Below are 19,151 nucleotides of genomic sequence, written 5' to 3'. Positions count from 1 at the left end.
TGACTATGCATGTGACAAATAAACTTGAAACTTGAAAACTTGAAACTATATACAGTAGGTACGGAAAGTATTCAGACCCCTTTACATTTTTCACTCTTTGTTTCATTGCAGCCATTTGCTAAAATCAAAAAAGTTTATTTTATTTCTCATAAAATGACACTCAGCACCCGATCTTGACAGAAAAAAACAGAAATGTAGAAGTATTTGCAAATTTATTAAAAGAGAAAAACTGAAATATCACATGATCATAAGTATTCAGACCCTTTGCTCAGAATTGAGTAGAAGCATCCTTTTGAGCTAGTGCAGCCATGAGTCTTCTTGGGAATGATGCAACAAGTTTTTCACACCTGGATTTGGGGATCCTCTGCCATTCTTCCTTGCAGATCCTCTCCAGTTCCGTCAGGTTGGATGGTGAACGTTGGTGGACAGCCATTTTCAGGTCTCTCCAGAGATGTTCAATTGGGTTTAGGTCAGGGCTCTGGCTGGGCCAGTCAAGAATGGTCACAGACAGGGCCGGTTCTAGCCCTTTGGTTGCCCTAGGCGAGATTGAGTTTTGCGCCCACCCCCCCAGTCTCACATAGCCAGATCTCCACAGCGCTGTGTCAGTGATAGAGTAGCAATGTATGTTCATTTTAGTTTCTAGCTTCCATGTAAAATAGATGGCACCAACATTTGGTCTAATCATAACTGGTCTGGCCACCCAAAGGCCAGTGTTTTGTTTCCAGATTTGTGTGCATGGTGACTTATAACGGGGAGGTCTGGGGGTCAACCCCCTGAAAATTTTGAGCATTAAATACTTAATTTCCTGCATTCTGGTGAATTTTTATACACTTTTTTTTTTTTACCTTTTTCTGAATCAATTTATGCTGGAAATATCTTTATCTAAAAGGGAAACAGAGATTACAATCCAAATATAAAAACATAATGGAATATTTTGCAGTAAGGCTCTCAGGCATTCTGTATTGCTTTCATCTGTTTATTCTCCTTTGGATCAATGTTTCTAATTATATCTGAATCCCTAGGCATCATTTCCCTCTTTTGCTTCTTTTGTTGAGGAAGTAACCACCTTAAATGTGCATATGAAGATTATTCACCTGAATGTTACATGAATTCATTTTAATGAATTAATAAACCACTCGACTGTAATATTTCAGATGTGTTTGAGCAAGATTTCTGCTCATGTTCAAAACTTTGTGCACATTCAAAATACAGTATATCTCATCTGTGTTCTCTGAGGTTTGGAGGAGTCGTGATATTGTGAGAAAAATAAAGTGATAATACAATAGACTATTACAAGAATAAAGTCACTAAATTTCACCATAGTCTGCTGTGCATTACGTGATTGTTCTGCTGATACGGTAGATGTCAGACCTCCTGACAGACATAGAGCTGTTTGAGACGCTGGTCTCTGAATGAGACAGTTTAGGGAAGTGGCTGTACGCTGCTCTACATCGGAGGTGGAAACACAATACTACGCAGAAATAGGGACACAGCCACAGCATGCCCACAGCAGAGCACGTCCATTATAAACCTGAAGCTGCACAGACCGGGGAAGGTGCGCTGCAGCAGCTCCGTGTCAGTGCTGCTGCTCGTCTCTATTTTTACAGCGAGAGTGGACACTAAGCAACACACAGGTCTGCTTCAGAGCTCCGTGTATTTGAGTTTGACCCGTAGACTGGAAACGTCGCATAATGAAAGGTTGACAAGTAAACGTGTGGCTGAGGGGGCGCCTTAGGATGATCATGTTTAATAAACACGTTTTATTTCGCTTGTCGTTCTAATTCTATCATTAATGGGAAGTAGACCCTAAAGGTGGCCCCGCGCGCCCTAACACTTTGGCCGCCCTAGGCAATCGCGCTTCGGTACGCCTATGGTCACGCCGCCCTGGTCACAGAGTTGTTCCGCACGCCACTCCTTTGTTATTTTAGCGGTGTTGCGCGGGTCATTGTCTTGTTGGAAGGTGAACTTTCGCGCCCAGTCTGAGGTCCTGAGTACTCTGGATGAGGTTTTCTTCCAGGATATCTCTGTACTTGGCCGCATTCATCTTTCCTTCAATTGCAACCAGTCGTCCTGTCCCTGCAGCTGAAAAACACCCCCATAGCATGATTCTGCCACCACCATGTTTCACTGTTGGGATTGTATTGGGCAGGTGATGAGCAGTGCCTGATTTTCTCCACACATACCGCTTAGAATTAACGCCAAAAAGTTCAATCTTGGTCTCATCAGACCAGAGAATCTTATTTTTCATAGTCTGGGAGTCCTTCATGTGTTTTTTGGCAAACTCTATGCGGGCTTTCATATGTCTTGCACTAAGGAGAGGCTTCCGTCGGGCCACTCTGCAATAAAGCCCCGACTGGTGGAGGGCTGCAGTGATAGTTGACTTTGTGGAACTGTCTCCCATCTCCCTACTGCATCTCTGGAGCTCAGCCACAGTGATCTTTGGGTTCTTCTTTACCTCTCTCACCAAGGCTCTTCTCCCACGATTGCTCAGTTTGGCTGGACAGCCAGGTCTAGGAAGAGTTCTGGTCATCCCAAACTTCTTCCATTTAAGGATTATGGAGGCCACTGTGCTCTTAGGAACCTTGAGTGCTGCAGAAATTCTTTTGTAACCAGCCAGATGTGTGCCTTGCCACAATTCTGTCTCTGAGCTGCTTGGGCAGTTCCTTCGTCCTCATGATTCTCATTTTCTCTGACGTGCACTGTGAGCTGTAAGGTCTTATATAGACAGGTGTGTGCCTTTCCTAATCACGTCCAATCAGTTTAATTAAACACAGCAGGACTCCAATGAAGGAGTAGAACCATCTCAAGGAGGATCAGAAGAAATGGACAGCATGTGAGTTAAATAAAAGGGTCTGAATACTTATGACCATGTGATATTTCAGTTTTTATTTTTTAATTTACATTTCTGTTTTTGTCTGTCAAGATGGGGTGCTGAGTGTACATTAATGAGAAATAAAATGAACTTTTTTGATTTTAGCAAATGGCTGCAATGAAACAAAGAGTGAAAAATTTAAAGGGGTGTGAATACTTGCCGTACCCACTGTATTAAGTCACTACAGATATGACTACATTACTTTGACCATATGTGCAAGTGCGAAAACTGTGTGAGGATACATGGGCGTGTGTGTTTATGTCAACGGTGAGGGGTGGCATTGTGTGCTGCTGGTGCTGCATGTTCTCATACAAAACCTGAGGTTTATGAAACCTCTAATGGGAAAGTGATAGTGGAAGATGAGTTTTTAAACTGTATTTCTATTAAAATGAAAACACTTTCACAGGATGAAATTGTCACACATTATGTGACTCATTGAATGGTTTCAGTTAAGAGCAGTATTTCATAAATGTATATTTTTAGACTATCATTCAGTCTGTCCACTATTATCTGCCACGCTTTTTCTCGCATTTCATTTTTTTTTTTTTATAGAGGCCGAGTTTCCTTCTCTACATATTATATGCCTTGCTCCCTGTATATATGGACATAGAAATAAAGACACTGAAGAAATTGGACTCTAAAATCTAGAAACTATGAAGATAATTAAGTGATAAATTCCATGCACACTGAAAACATGAATGGAACAGAGTATATTCATCAGCTATTTCCCCCCGGCAATATATAAGGTCAAAAACCATTGAGGTGCCCTCTCCCTGTTGTTCCATGAATGTACAGTAGCCTACATCACTAGATAGTTACTGGTCCAGTGAACTAAGACTATCATTTGGGAGGATTGTACAATTAGGATATGTTCTTAAATTGTACAATACTCCCAGTTTACTGGACAACATAAATTGTGTGCTAAGAATGCCAAATACAATGCAAATGGAAGTAGAACAAACATGATCCTTATTGTTAAAGAATTTAAAAAAAATTAATCAACTAAAATAATTCAAGGTGCATTGGTCAACTATAGAAATGTACAGCATTGTATGTATTGCCCTTAGTAACAGACAAAACAATGAAAGCCTTTTCTAATTATCTCAACAACTGCCATAATATATTCATCAAACTTCTAACAACAATATGAACAGCAGTCTTCATACAGCAATATAACAGTAACAATGACTGTCACATGAATAATTATAAAAACATAATGGTCACAACTTTAAATAATATCAGTACTTAAATGAACAGCAATATGCACCTGTTGTATTTTAATCCAGGCTGATAATAACAATAGGGTAAAACCACTGCTGGGTGATCAGAAAAGGCTCCAGGATTAAATAAATCCTGGCTGTTAGCCTGGTCAGGAGCAGGCTAGCTGCACAGAATAAATCTCCATGGTGATTTATGTGCCTCCGCTTTTGTGAAACCGAATCAAGGCTTAATTCATCCAGGATAACTGGGAAATCCTGGCTTAATCCCTTATCTTGGTTTTGTGAAACAGGCCCCTGGTCACCGTGTGAGTAAATATGACTTTTGGTTGTTGTGGGTTTGTTTTGGTTTCTTCGGTAATTCCATTCATTTTGACTATATGTGATGAAGCATCCTGTCATACTGTGTGAAAGTGATGGCTTCAGTCAGAGTGTGTTCATGTCTCTGCAGTAGTGTATTAGGTGTCTCTAGGTTTTGAGCCTTGTGTTAAATCACGTTATTCCACACCATAATGTCCTAGTGTCATGGTGAGGTTATTCAAAGGTGATTTAACTGCTGTAGGATAGTACTGAAGGCCCAGGTGTAAAATACACGGCAGCCACTGCCATAGATAAACTGCTGGATGCTATGGACGCTGCTATTGCTGAACCCACAGATCAAGCATGTTGTTTGTATTATATGTGTTTACATAGACCTATGAGTGACCGAGGAAGAGATAGAGTGACCCTGCCCAGAGGAAGCCTGGGGCCCCAGTCTGGAGCCAGGCCCAGATGGAGGGCTCGTAAGCGAGCGTCTGGTGGCCGGGTTTGCCACGGAACCCGGCTGGGCACAGCCCGAAAAAGCTATGTGGCACCTATCTCTCGATCCCTTGGGCCCACCACCTGTGGGAGGAACAGCTGGGGTCGGGTGCGTTGCCACATGGGTGGCAGTGAAGGTCAGGGGCCTCGACGGACCAGAACCCGGCGGCAGACGCTGGCTCTGGGGACGTGGAATGTCACCTCTTTGTGGGGGAAGGACCCAGAACTGGTGCGGGAGGTGGAGCGCTACTGGTTAGATATGGTGAGCCTTAAATCTATGCACAGTCTCGGTTCTGGAACCATACTCCTGGATAGAGGTTTGACTCTTTTCTTCTCCGGAGTTGCCCAAGGTGTGAGGCGCTGGGTGGGTGTGGGGATACTCACAAGCCCCCGGCTGAGCACCGCTACGGTGGAGTTTACCCGGTGGACGAGAGGGTCGCCTCCCTAATCCTGCGGGTTGTGGGGTGGAAAACTCTGACTGTTGTTTGTGCATATGCACCAAATAAAAGTTTGGAGTATTCGGCCTTCTTGGAGACCTTGAGTGGAGTCCTGCATGGGGCTCCAGTGGGGGACTCCATAGTTCTGCTGGGGGACTTCAACGCGCACGTGGGCAATGATGGAGACACATGGAGAGGCGTGATTTAGAGGAACGGTCTCCCTGATCTAAACCCAAGTGGTTGTTTGTTGTTGGACTTCTGTGCTAGTCATGGATTGTCTATAACAAACACCATGTTTGAACATAGGGATGCTCATAAGTGTACTTGGTACCAGTGCACCCTAGGCCAAAGGTCAATGATCGTTTTTATAATCATTTCATCATCGGGGGAAGAGAGGGGCGGAGCTGGCAACCGATCACCATCTGGTGGTGAGTTGGGTCAGGGGGTGGGGGAAGACTCTGGGCAGACCTGGTAAGCTCAAACGGGTAGTGCGGGTAAATTGGGAGAATCTGGAGGAGACCCCTGTCCAACAGACTTTCAACTCACACCTCCGGCGGAGCTTTTCGTGCATCCCTGTGGAGGATGGGGGCATTGAACCCAAGTGGACAATGTTCAAAGTTTCCATTGCTGAAGCTGCGGTGGGGAGCTGTGGTCTTAGGGTCTTTGGTGCCTCAAGGGGCGGTAACACCATGGTGGACACCGGTGGTCAGGGAAGCCATCCGACTGAAGAAGGAGTCTTTCCAGGATATGTTATCCCAGGGGACACCGGAGGCAGTTGCAGGGTACCGAAGGGCTGCAGCCTCTGCCGTGAAAGAGGCAAAGCAGTGGGTGTGGGAGAAGTTTGGAGAAGACATGGAGAAGGACTTTCAGTCGGCACCAAGGTGCTTCTGGAAAACCGTTCGCCACCTCAGGAGGGGGAAGCGGGGAACCATCCAAGCTGTGTACAGTAAGTATGGGACACTGTTGACCTCAACTGAGGAGGTAATAGGTCGGTGGAAGGAGCACTTTGAGGAACTCCTGAATCTGACTAATACACCCTCTATGTTAGAGGCAGAGCTGGAGGATGTTGGGGGATTGTTGTCAATTTCCCAGGCAGAAGTCAATGAGGTAGTCAAACAACTCCACAGTGGCAAAGCCCCTGGGATTGATGAGATCCGTCCAGAAATGCTCAAGGCTCTGGGTGTGGAGGAGATGTCTTGGTTGACACGCCTCTTCAACATTGCGTGGAAGTCTGGGACAGTGCCAAAGGAGTGGCAGAATGGGGTGGTGCTTCCCCTTTTCAAAAAGGGGGACCAGAGGGTGTGTGCCAATTACAGGGGTATCACACTTCTCAGCCTCCCTGGTAAAGTCTACTCCAAGGTGCTGGAAAGGAGGGTTCGGCCGATAGTCAAACCTCAGATTGAAGAGGAACAATGTGGATTGCGTCCTGGTCGTGGAACAATGGACCAGATCTTCACTCTGGCAAGGATCCTGAAGGGAGCCTTGGAGTATGCCCATCCGGTCTACGTGTGTTTCGTGGATTTGGAGAAGGCGTATGACCGGGTCCCCCGGGAGATACTGTGGGCAGTGCGGGAGTATGGGGTCTCTTCTTAGGGCCATCCAATCTCTGTACGGCCAAAGCGAGAGCTGTTTCCGGGTTCTCGGCAGTAAGTCGGACTCGTTTCAGGTGAGGGTTGGCCTCCGCCAGGGCTGCACTTTGTCACCAATCCTGTTTGTAATATTTATGGACAGGATATCAAAGCGTAGTTGGGGTGGGGAGGGGTTGCAGTTCGGTGGGCTGGGGATCTCATCGCTGCTCTTTGCAGATGATATGGTCCTGATGGCATCATCGGCTTGTGACCTTCAGCACTCACTGGATCGATTCGCAGCCAAGTGTGAAGCGGCTGGGATGAGGATCAGCACCTCTAAATCTGAGGCCATGGTTCTGAGCAGGAAACCGATGGAGTGCTTACTTCAGGTAGGGAATGAGTCCTTACTCCAAGTGAAGGAGTTCAAATACCTTGTGGTCTTGGGGAGCAGGAGAATGGTCGGAGAATCGGCGCAGCAGGGGCGGTATTACATTCAATTTATCGCACCGTTGTGACGAAAAGACAACTGAGCCAGAAGGGAAAGCTCTCAATCTACCAGTCAGTTTTTGTTCCTACCCTCACCTATGGTCATGAAGGCTGGGTCATGACCGAAAGAACGAGATCCACAGTACAAGCAGCCAAAATGGGTTTCCTCAGGAGAGTGGCTGGCGTCTCCCTTAGAGATAGGGTGAGAAGCTCAGTCGTCCGTGAGGAGCACGGAGTAGAGCCGCTGCTCCTTCATGTCGAAAAAAGCCAGTGAGGTGGTTCGGGCATCTGGTAAGGATGGGAGCCTCCCTAAGGAGGTGTTCCAGGCACGTCCAGCTGGGAGGAGGCCTCGGGGAAGACCCAGGACTAGGTGAAGGTATTATATCTCCAACCTGGCCTGGGAGCGCCTTGGGATCCCCCAGTCGGAGCTGGTTAATGTGGCTCGGGAAAGGGAAGTTTGGGGTCCCCTGCTGGAGCTGCTTCCCCCGCAACCCGACACTGGATAAGCGGACGAAGATGGATGAATATTCCAGTTTTGAGGATTATCCTGTTTTTGATCATATTCAGGATATGATGTTTAGGCTACATGGCACACAGAGAAATCAGGTTATTCACATCTCTGTACATGCTCAACATCAGCTCGCTCTCTCTTTATTTTTTGATGTAACCTCTCTCCCTGCCTCTCTCTCTATCCCTATCTTTCTCCCTGCCTCTCTTTCTCTTTCTCTCTCTCTCTCTCCAAATACTTTTTTTATTGCAAGCACAAATTATTGTCATACTGTCTGTTTCAGCTAGGTCTCATATGTCTCTGTGTCTCTCTCTTCAGAGGAAGAAGTTCCCAGACTCCCTTTAAAGTCCAGCTGTTTCTGACTTTCCTGACTTAGACCTCCTCTATCTGGAAAGTGTCCTGAGATAACTTCTGTTATGATTGGACACTTTAAAGGAAATTAAACTGAATTACATATGTTAATTGATTGACAGTCCAAATATGAATATAAAATGAGTGAATTCCAACCCTACATTTGATCAGAACGAAGCTGTGTGTGGGAGAGTGATGTAATGCCCCCCTCCTTTCAGGGTGGAGCCTGCTGGAGTCAGATGGTTGACACCAGGTCTGAGGAAGTGTAAGTCTGTTTTCCATTTCATTCATCAAACTGTGAAATCACTCATTCAACCCTCTGATGTCATCATCAAAGTGCTGATTGGTTAATAACTGCAGCTGTGTTGTGTCTCGTTCTCTCCATCAGATTCCTGTGAACTCACACTCAACACAAACACAGTGAACAGAAACCTCAAATTGTCTGACAACAGGAAGGTGACACGTGTGGAGGAGTATCAGCCATATCCTGATCATCCAGAGAGGTTTGACTACTGGCCTCAGCTGCTGTGTAGATATGGTCTGACTGGTCGCTGTTACTGGGAGGTTGAGAGGAGAGGAGAGGTTAATATAGCAGTGAGTTACAGAGGAATGAGGAGGAGAGGACAGAGTGATGACTGTGTGTTTGGAGGTAATGATCAGTCCTGGAGTCTGAACTGCTCTGATGGTCGTTACTCTGTCTGGCACAATAACAGAGAAACATCCATCTCCTCCTCCTCTGTCTCTGGTAGAGTAGCAGTGTATGTGGACTGTCCAGCTGGCTCTCTGTCCTTTTACAGAGTGTCCTCTGACTCACTGATCCACCTCCACACCTTAAACACTACATTCACTCAACCTCTTTATCCTGGGTTCTGGCTCAGGTCTCCTGGTTCCTCAGTGTCTCTGTGTCGTGTGTAGGACTGAGAGTCTCCTCCTGTTTCTCACTGCTGATCAGTTCAGTCTGTACAGGATCACACTTACAGAAATATTTCACGTTATTGTTATAAATGAATGAATGAACTTTGTATAAAATAATTCAGAATGATCGAACAGATTCCTCGTGAACATTGTAAACTTGTTCCACTTCCAGCCCTTTAAAGATGGAAGCTGTGATCATGAAATTGTAGAAATGCCGTTGACTTGTGTCATGTTTTGTTTTGAATTCTGTCTCCTTTCACAATAAAAGCATAATGTTACTGTGAGAATGTTTGTGGTCGTTCTTTTTAACTTTTACACAAGATAAGATGTCTTGGTGTCCCAGAGGTCTTCCAGGTGGAGCTGCAGCGTGAGAAACCCTCCAATCAGAGCAGTCCAGTATGTAAGTCTTTCACTTCATCTTCATATTGTGTTGTCTTCAGGGAGCAGAGAGTCTGTCTGTTTTCTCTCCACGTTAGTTATCTGCTCAGCCAGCTGCTGTAACTTCATACTGGGGAGGGGGGGTTTCATATTTTAGGAAACATGTTCAGTAGATTTTTCTATTCCCCGTCCCTTTCTTCCTTTCTCTTTCACTTTGTGCCCTGCTGTGTTTTTTTAAACCTGCTAAATGCCTTTTTAAAAATGTTTTTTTAATACCTGACGGACGAGGCGAAAGAAAATCCACCTTTAAGATGGAACGGTAACACTTTATAATAACTATCCATAATTCATCATTTATTAAGCATTAGTTAACTGTCAGTTAATGGTTTGTTAAGCATGACTTATTAATTGTTCATATGTTGTTCATCATGAGTAAAGTATTTGTTCACACATTATTAATCAATTTTTCTTACCTAATTCATCATCAGTAAAGCATTCGTTCACACAGTTATGAATGGTTTGTTCATAGTAAATAAGCCTATCTAGAAAGGTATGTTTGTAAGTACATGATATGTACTTATTAGATAATGAAATAACCATCTGTAAATGAAAAAATGTTCCCATTATAAACCAGTTGCTAACTATTGCTAAATGCTTTGTTCATCATTTGTAAAGCATTGCTCCTATGTTAATTCTCATAAATAAAGCATTTGTATACACACTCATAAGTGGTTTGTTCATAGTTAATAAGGCTCTTGAAAATTATGTTTATAAATAGAAGTTTGTCACCTTATAAGTATTGCAAAAAACATTGGTAAATTAAATAATTTTCCCTTTATAAACTATTTACAAACTATTAGTAATTTTTTTGTTTATCATTTGTAAATCATAGTTCCTACATTCATTCTAATCAGTACAGCATTTGTATATACAGTTAGTAAATGGTTTGTCCATAGTAAGTAAGGCCATGTAACATGTTTATAAGTTTATTTTTTAATAATTCGTAAATTATGCATTAACCATTTGTAAATTAATTCATTTTATCATTATTAACTAGGTACTCAAGAACGTAAAATGTTGTTTAAAACTAGGAAGTTAATGATTAACAGACTATCTACAACTACATTTGTTCATGCCTTAAATAAAATGTTATGATTTAGAAAAAGGCCTGAACTAATAGCTGGGGTGTTACTACATCTAATACTGTAATACATGACTAATTCAGGAGTTACTGATGATTAGTTGAGTATATTGTGTGAGGACTTTCTATGCTTTACAAAGCATTTATAAATGAGTTGCAAAGGCTAACAGAAACTGGACACACATGTATTGTTCTATTTGGACATGCCTTCAGAAATATGCCTACGGATAGTTAGTGTTAATACATCTTTAACAAGCACTTACCAACACATCAATTCATGATTAACTCATGAGTTACTAGTGATTAGCTGACTACATGGTGTGAGCCCATCTAAAGTGAGGACTTTCTATGCTTTACAAAGCATTTATAAATGAGTTGCAAAGGCTAACAGAACCTGGACACACACATGTATTGTTCTATTTGGACATGCCTTCAGAAATATGCCTACGGATAGTTAGTGTTGATACATCTTTAACAAGCACTTACCAACACATCAATTCATGATTAACTCATGAGTTACTAGTGATTAGCTGACTACATGGTGTGAGCCCATCTAAAGTGAGGACTCGCTATGCTTTACAGAGCATTTATAAATTAGTTGCAAAGGTTAGCAAATACAAAGACAAGTAAAAAAAACATTTTAAGAAAAGGGAAAGAAAGATCAAAGTGCTAGAAAACATACAAATATTTATTTAAAACTAAATAAATTCTTCTTTTCAACGCAAAATCTTTTTATACAGTGAGAAAGAACACACCCCAGGGTAAAAAAAGAAAAAGAAAATAAACTATGAACAAAGGGGTATTGAACAAACAATGAAATAAATGCTTAACGGGAAAATAGAAAATGTAATTACAATAAATAAAAAATGTATTTAACGCATCCATATGCTCTCAAAAAAGAAACTAACAAAAACAACAATATATACATATGTATATAATAATATTATGTAAAATGTACAAATATTTATGTAAAGCTACTGTAAATAAATTCTTCTTTTCAACAAAGAACACATTCCAGGGGAAAAATAAAGCTTAAAGTAAGGATATTGAACAAACAATAACAAAAAATGCTTCACTGGAAAATAGAAAATGTAATTACAATAAATAAAAACTTATGGGTAGGTTTGAATCCGACCTGATGCCCTTTGCTGTGTGTCACCCCCCATCTCTCTCTCTGTCTTTCCTGTCTATCCACTGTCACTGTCCAATGATGGGGAAAAGCCCCCAAAAAAATAATAAAAAAATAAAAATAAAAACCTCATTAACATTACCTAGGCCTACTTATATTTCTTTGCAATGTCGTGCATTAGCTGACCAAATGCACCATGGTGGTGTTTTTTCGCCAGCCACTCGTTCCACTCTATGAGGGACAAATGGTCAGACAGCAGACTTTCAGAACGATTTCCCCTCAGTCTCCAAATCTGCTCCTTGTGAGTGCGCCAGGCCCTCTCCACATGTTGAGTATGAGCCCCAGTACGGTGATCAACATACCACCTACTGTGATTCACAGAATGATGGTTGTACCCAAGTACTGACAGTACACGATAGGCACGCCATTCATCACTTACGATTGATGTCCCAGGTCTGACATGTTGAACCACTAAAGGCACGAGGTGCCCCCTGGACCGTTTCTCCACAAGGCGCAGAATAGGCTTCCTTGACTTTCCATTCACGCCAAGCATCCCAAATACCCACTTCCGCCAGCCCCACGCACCAGTCATTCTTCCTCTTCCATACTGATGCAGGAAAAAAAACCAGATATAATAATTTTATTAGTATACTAGCATATTACTATAAAAAAGCAACTTGATTGACTACTGTATTTCACAAGTATCAAAAAGTTATGAACTAAAAACTAAAAATGTACCTTTCGTTTGTGTCGAAAGTGGCTCTCATCAAGGACTACAAACTCCCTTCTCCCACCAATCTGCTGGTGTGTCCGCCTTCTCCACCTCTCCATCGCAAACACACATACCTCCCTTATTTTTCTGGCCATTTTGGTCAGAGTTGCTGAACTGGCTGCAATGCTGTCTTCCATCATGTCAATTTGACGAAGTCTTAGACCCTGTGAAAATCTTCAAAGGTAAATACAAAAAACGTTATACTGTTAATACATTTAACACAATACATAGCACATAATTTATGCAGATCAAGGAGAACAGCAAAAGGCAAAACAATGCACTGTATTGTTTCTTCAAGGATTAATTCAGCTTGACTGGCTTAAAGGTTCTCAAAGTCTTGCTACACAGTTTCTTAGCTCAAACATTTATTTTGTCACATACAGCAAACATCTCACGAATCACTAGCTGCCTGTCCCCTGAATACGCGAGCTCTCTGTTTTGTTTGAAACATCAACAGAAGTGACGTCACCCAACCATGCTTAGAGAACCTTCAACATAGTAATTTGTTTAACATTTTGTCACGCAGGTCTTGAAAAGGATGCTTGACATATGTATTGTTAATTGTTGTGTATACACTTTTTGAGATATTAAATAAAAACTAAAAATAATTTCTGCCATAGATTTAACATGGCCCATTGAGACATCATAATAGGTAAATCAAGCACATGTAGAGTAACCAAGCACCTGTGCTCTTACTGACTATGCAGCTACTTAAAAGGAACGTTTTCTCTTCTCTCCATTCAACTGGATCACTCACTACTTTCTTCCCCACTTTCTCTCACATCTTCTCTTTCTTCTCTCTCTCTCTCTGTCTCTCCCTCTCTCTCTCTTTCTCTCTCTATTAATCTATCAATTTCATTTTGTTATTTTATTTATTTTTAAAACGAAAGTCTTTGCATGTTTTTAGTACTCAACATCTAAGGCTCTCTTTCTTGGTGTGTCTCACTTTTCTACACTTCCTCTGCTGAAGTGCATACAAGGTGCTGTTTCAAAAGGTCCTTGCACACTTAAAGTGATGGTTCGGAGTAATTTCATCCTAGGCTGCTTTGCACTTTGACCTCGAGCCAAACACCGCCCCATTAGCTTTTTCCCCTTGTTACAACGCGATTAGCAGCTAGTTAGCTTAGTGCGAAATGGATCCAAAGTTGTACTCGTAAATAACCCCACTAATAATGCTGGATACCAAACGTCACACTAGTACAAATATGTTATTACTTATAAAACGAGATAGAAAGTGTAACTACACCAGAATATATTATAACACTGTGATATTCTCCTCACGCTGCTATTGCCGAGATCCATGAATCCAGATCCGACAGAGCACAACATATATCGGAAGAACACCAAGCAGGAAGAGAGACGCAGAATAACAAAAAATGGCAGAGCAGAGGTGAGCACACACGACAATGAGTGTAATTTCGAGGGTGGCCGTACCCTGAGCTGAATATACAACAGGAACACAAGTAATGGAGGAGAATCGGAGAGCTGCAGAAGAGGCGCGAACACCTACAAGCACGGGATGACAAAGATGCTACAGAGTTTGTGTGCGGTCGTGGACCTGCGTCACCTGGATGACTACTGCACTAATAAACCCCGCTGTTTAGACATTAACTACCAAACAACTGGAGAAAACCTGAGAGGACCGCGACATATGAAAGTATTCACAAATTTCGTCAGGCTCTAATCAATTTTGTGAATCGCAAAAACAGAATATACTGCCTTTTCTTACACCCTAGACAGTTCAAATGATTACGTCTGGAGCCATGGTGACACAATTAAGACCTCCCAACGATTACAGAGGTAAGCAGAGGATATTGAATCTTGATTTTGCAAATAATGTTATGTAAATGTGTAATAGTAGAAGATAATATTGGTTATAATAAAATGTATAAAATAAAATTATAACAGGATAAAAAAAACAATTTGAGCAACTGTGTCACAACAACAAGAAAATTACTACTTGAACGAGATTTATTGTTTCAACAACTTACGGGCTAGGCAAGGGGCAATGTTCTTTAGAAGTTTGACAATTATCACCCTCATCCAGGTATGACTCTTCGAATAGTTGAACCTCTCATACACTCTACAATACGATACTCCTTTGAGTAGCAAATGCAAATTGTTTTATAAACAAATACAAATAATAAATATTAATATTAATTACAAACCAACAATTTTTTTATCCAAAACACCATCACAAAAATAAAAATAATTCTTCAAACTTGCATTACATATAAATATTTTATCATAATAAATATATATTTTCTTTACATTATTATTAAATTTTAAATTTTAAAAAAAAAGAATAATTTAATAAAAACCCGCCACAATTTTTTGTAATAACCAGGTTATAACAAAGGATTAATAGAGCTTTAAAATGAAAATAACGGAATAAAATATAGATTGGACATATTTGGTATTTCAGATATTTATATCGGAAATAGCGTTAATAACTAAACTTTTTTAATATAGATCATATGTTTAAAATTTGTGAATATCATTAAAGAATGTTCGGGAAATACGAACCATCACTTTAACTTCAAAGGCTCTCAGGCTCTACTACCTAGAAACTACTTTATTTAGCATAGCGCCACAATGTCTACCCTAGCAACACAATAGTAACTTTCTTCGCATTATCTGTTTTAGCTTTATATAACATTTTACGTCACTTTTGGATTTTCGTGCATAATTCCTTGGAATAGCATTTGTAGTTATTTTTGCTAATAAGGTTGTATTAAGGTGGTAACAATATAAACCTATTGTTAACCTTACACATACCATAACACTAAAAAGTACCGACATAGCCAATAATAACAAGCAATGACAAATCTAATTTGAACACAACAATACACATACATTACAATAACACTACTAATAATAAAATTTTAATATATTGAGTGTAAAAAAGTAAGTATGGCTCCATAATCAATTACATTGACAGATAATGACAAGGTGATTTCTTAAAAACCCAAATGTATTGCTACCTACCTGTGCATAAACTGCATCCAGTTTTTCAGGGAGACCTTGGAATGACTGAAAATTGACTTGTGACGCACAGATGTTTGAATGACCTTTCTGGAGTGTTTAGCCCCTCGACAGAACCTAACAAACAAGAGTAACATACTGCTGTTTGTTGTTATTTAGAAAGATGTATCCTACAATTACAATACAAACAATACAATTCCCATATTTGACTATAAACTAGAAAAGGCACGATAAGGAAAAGCCCACATATTGAGAACTGAGAATGAAAATGTGAAGTCATGCATATTACTGAACAGCGCCAAAAGACATAGTGGACATAGGGTTCTGCCTGACTCTATGGGAATTTAACATAGGTGTGTACTGACTTATGCCCCCTGTATTTCAAGGAAGAACATTTATTTATTTACTATACAGTATTCATTCACAGAAAGAATAGGTGTCCTTAAAGGTTGGATTTTTCCTATTTCTTTTAATTAAGGCATTAAGATCAATTTCAAAAAGATGGATTTTTATTCCTCTTTTTAGTCAACTTTAGCATGGGTGTGTTAACTTATGCAAGCCACAGTACATATTTTTTTACCAATAACATCACAAATTCAAACTGAAGGGATCTCTGTTTATGTTTACATCTGGATTAATCAGACAGACACAGACATCAGACACCCAGACACGCAGTGTGACTCAGCTGAGCCCTTTGTACGAGGAGGAACTTTGTCGTTCAAAAGAGGAGAACGAGCGACAACGGGAGCTGCTGGACGCTGTTTACAACCCTCAGCTTCGGCTACACAGAGCAGATAAAACTGGGTTGTCAGAGGAGACTGTCAGCTGACGCGTGAGCATTTTCCACCTCGCATTCAACGCTAAGTTTGGACTGCTCATCTGCCCGGAGTGGTTTAACTTCGCACTCAATCTTGCTTGAAAAGGAAAGTAGTTTGGCAAATTCCTACTATAAATGTCTGCTTGATGACATTGTAAACTCCACAACGCGACCACGTTGGTTTGTTGTTTACTCCGCTTTTTGGTCTTCCGCAGTGCAAACTCAATCAGCTGTTTTCTGTTTCCGTGGATTATTCTGGGCACATCGCTAAAGACTAACAATGTATGCCTTGTACTTCCTGCTTCGCTTTGTTCTCCTATTAATGACTTTTAATATTACCACATTTTATATAGTTCCATCTGACCAAGTCCCTGATGACATAAATGGCTTTTGTCCTGAACTCTCCTATATTGCACGCATGCATTTTTCGTGCACAGCATTCTACCAGCCAGTCATTTTATTTCCTTTTAATTTATCATTTTGTGTTCCTAGTAAAACTGTCATTGAAATGTTTGATGTTTTAATATCAACTGGCCAATCGCATAATCATGATTTTCACAGTTCCAAAGCTGTTAGATTAAATATATCGTCTTTTAATAATTCTACTTCTTTTAATGTCAGGTAACATTAAGCCAAATCCTGTGCCTACAACCCCATGTATTAATTTACCTACCCCATCTGATTTTAAAGAACGAAATAGTCTTGGCTTCCTCCATATGAATGTTAGAAGTCTCGTGCCAAAAATGGACCTTGTCAGGGTTTGGGTGTCTACCTCAGACCCCGATATTTTGGTTTTATCTGAGACTTGGCTGAAGAAATCGGTTTCTGATTCTTCTATTCATATTACTGGTTATAATTTGTTTCGTAGTGATCGTCAAAGTAAGGGCGGTGGTGTTGCCATTTACATTAAAAACAAGTTTAATTGTAGAGTTAGTAAATGTATCTCCCATCCTAAAATATTTTAGTTTTTGTCTATTGATATTTCTTTTTCTTCCACATCACTCCTTACTGTCATTGCCTGCTATAAGCCTCCTTCTGCTGTTAAGGAGGCCTTAAGTTCTTTAGCTGAAGTATTAGTCGAATTACGGGATCGGGAAATTGTGCTTATGGGAGATCTGAATTTTGACTGGCTCTCTGCTAATTCTGACTGCCTGAAAAACATTTGTAATGAGCTAAATCTTACTCAGCTTGTTTCCTTATGGAGTTATATTCCTATCTTTAATCAAGAGCGCATTCTTTCAATTTGAGAGCATTTCTCACTGATATTACGTTCAGATTTTGTAATAATTTCCCTCAAAACCTTGCTCTCACACTCAAATAGTCACTGCTCGCGCTTGGATTTGCTCTGCTTGTGCTCAAAGTTTGTGCTCGCGCTTGGTTTTGCTCTGCTTGTGCTCAAAGTTTGTGCTCGCGCTTGGATTTGCTCTGCTTGCACTCAAACTTTCTGCTTGGACTCAGATATGTTGTTGTTTGGACAGATTTCCTGCTCTCAGCTTTGAACCTTCTCCTCGCACTCAGGCTGATTCTGCTCTCTTGCAAAGTTTCTGCTCTCGGATTTCTCCTGCGCGCTTGGATTTTTGTGTTATAACCCTGTCAAAAGTCAACAACCAATAGAATGCCAGCTGTAGTGTTGACCAATGAAATGATCCCAACCCCGTTGAGGGTGCATTCACTTTACTTTAGAATGTCTGTTGAGGGCGGCTGCACTGTAACCTGATTGTAACCAAGTTTATATATCCCGCGCCGTTTATAGCTTTATTATAAGTATATGTCAACAATGTGCACAGAATGGTCGACGCACTTTCACCTGCACCCATCAGGAAACGGGAGAAAGCTTTGAAGTGGGACGTATGAAGTTATGTCCACAACTACGAGGGTGGGTAACATAACTTAAGCACCTAGCTAGCTAGCTAGCTAGCATATGGCGCTAGCATATACCCTAGCTTGATGTCCAGAAACAAATATATGTTCTTTATTGTATAGCTAGCTAGATTGAACGACATATGACGGACAGCATGTGTATATGTGATGACCCTACTTTGTATTTTTTCCTCATTTGGTTAACCATGTTCCTGGGATTTGGCTAATTTCATGTTAGAGCCAGTAGTAAAACCTAAACTGTAATATAACTGAAAGAACACAAGAAACTGGATTGTTTGTGTCAGTTTTTGCATCACTGTTGTGTGTTGTTCATCAGAATTTAGTCTTCATTCCTTCATATAACATTAGTTTGAAAATAGATTCATAGCAGTCTGTATAAAACGTAATGTTAAGTTCAATTTTATCACTATAATAAAAACAGATCTAGAAATGATACGGTTTCTTATTTGCTGCTTAAATAGCAGTTATTTGTTTAACTAATACAAAGCAAACTGAACTGAAAAAACAAGTATTTTGTTTTACTTTTTTTTCATCCAGGTGGGGCTGAGGGGTTTGACCCCTGTTGATCTGTGTGTGTCATATCACCAACCCATGATAGCTAGAATTCACCCTGCTACTCCAGATCTACCTGCTGTATGGCTGGCTACAGACTACAACCATCTGCTCCAGATCTACCTACTGTATGGCTGACTACAGACTACAACCATCTGCTCCAGATCTACCTACTGTATGGCTGGCTACAGACTACAACCATCTGCTACAGAGCTACCTACTGTATGGCTGGCTACAGGCTACAACCATCTGCTACAGATCTACCTACTGTATGGCTGGCTACAGACTACAACCATCTGCAAGTTTTGTTTGTAGTGAACATCATCAACAGCTGCACTTAAAGT

General features: G+C 40.9%; 1 protein-coding gene across 1 annotated transcript in view; it reads left to right on the top strand.

The window, feature by feature from the left end:
• LOC120544895 (NLR family CARD domain-containing protein 3-like) overlaps window positions 1–9,207 on the top strand; it is a 116,504-nt gene extending 107,297 nt beyond the window's left edge. Inside the window, 2 exon segments of the mRNA XM_039778759.1 lie at window positions 8,456–8,495; window positions 8,598–9,207. Of these exon segments, the coding sequence (XP_039634693.1) occupies window positions 8,456–8,495; window positions 8,598–9,152 (595 nt within the window). The 3' untranslated portion in view covers window positions 9,153–9,207.
• The last annotated feature ends 9,944 nt before the right edge of the window (window positions 9,208–19,151 follow it).

This window comes from Perca fluviatilis, chromosome 2, assembly GCF_010015445.1.
Source record: "Perca fluviatilis chromosome 2, GENO_Pfluv_1.0, whole genome shotgun sequence".
Lineage (NCBI taxonomy): Eukaryota > Metazoa > Chordata > Actinopteri > Perciformes > Percidae > Perca > Perca fluviatilis.
Note: the sequence above shows the minus strand (reverse complement) of the source record. Positions and strands in the feature narration are given on the sequence as shown.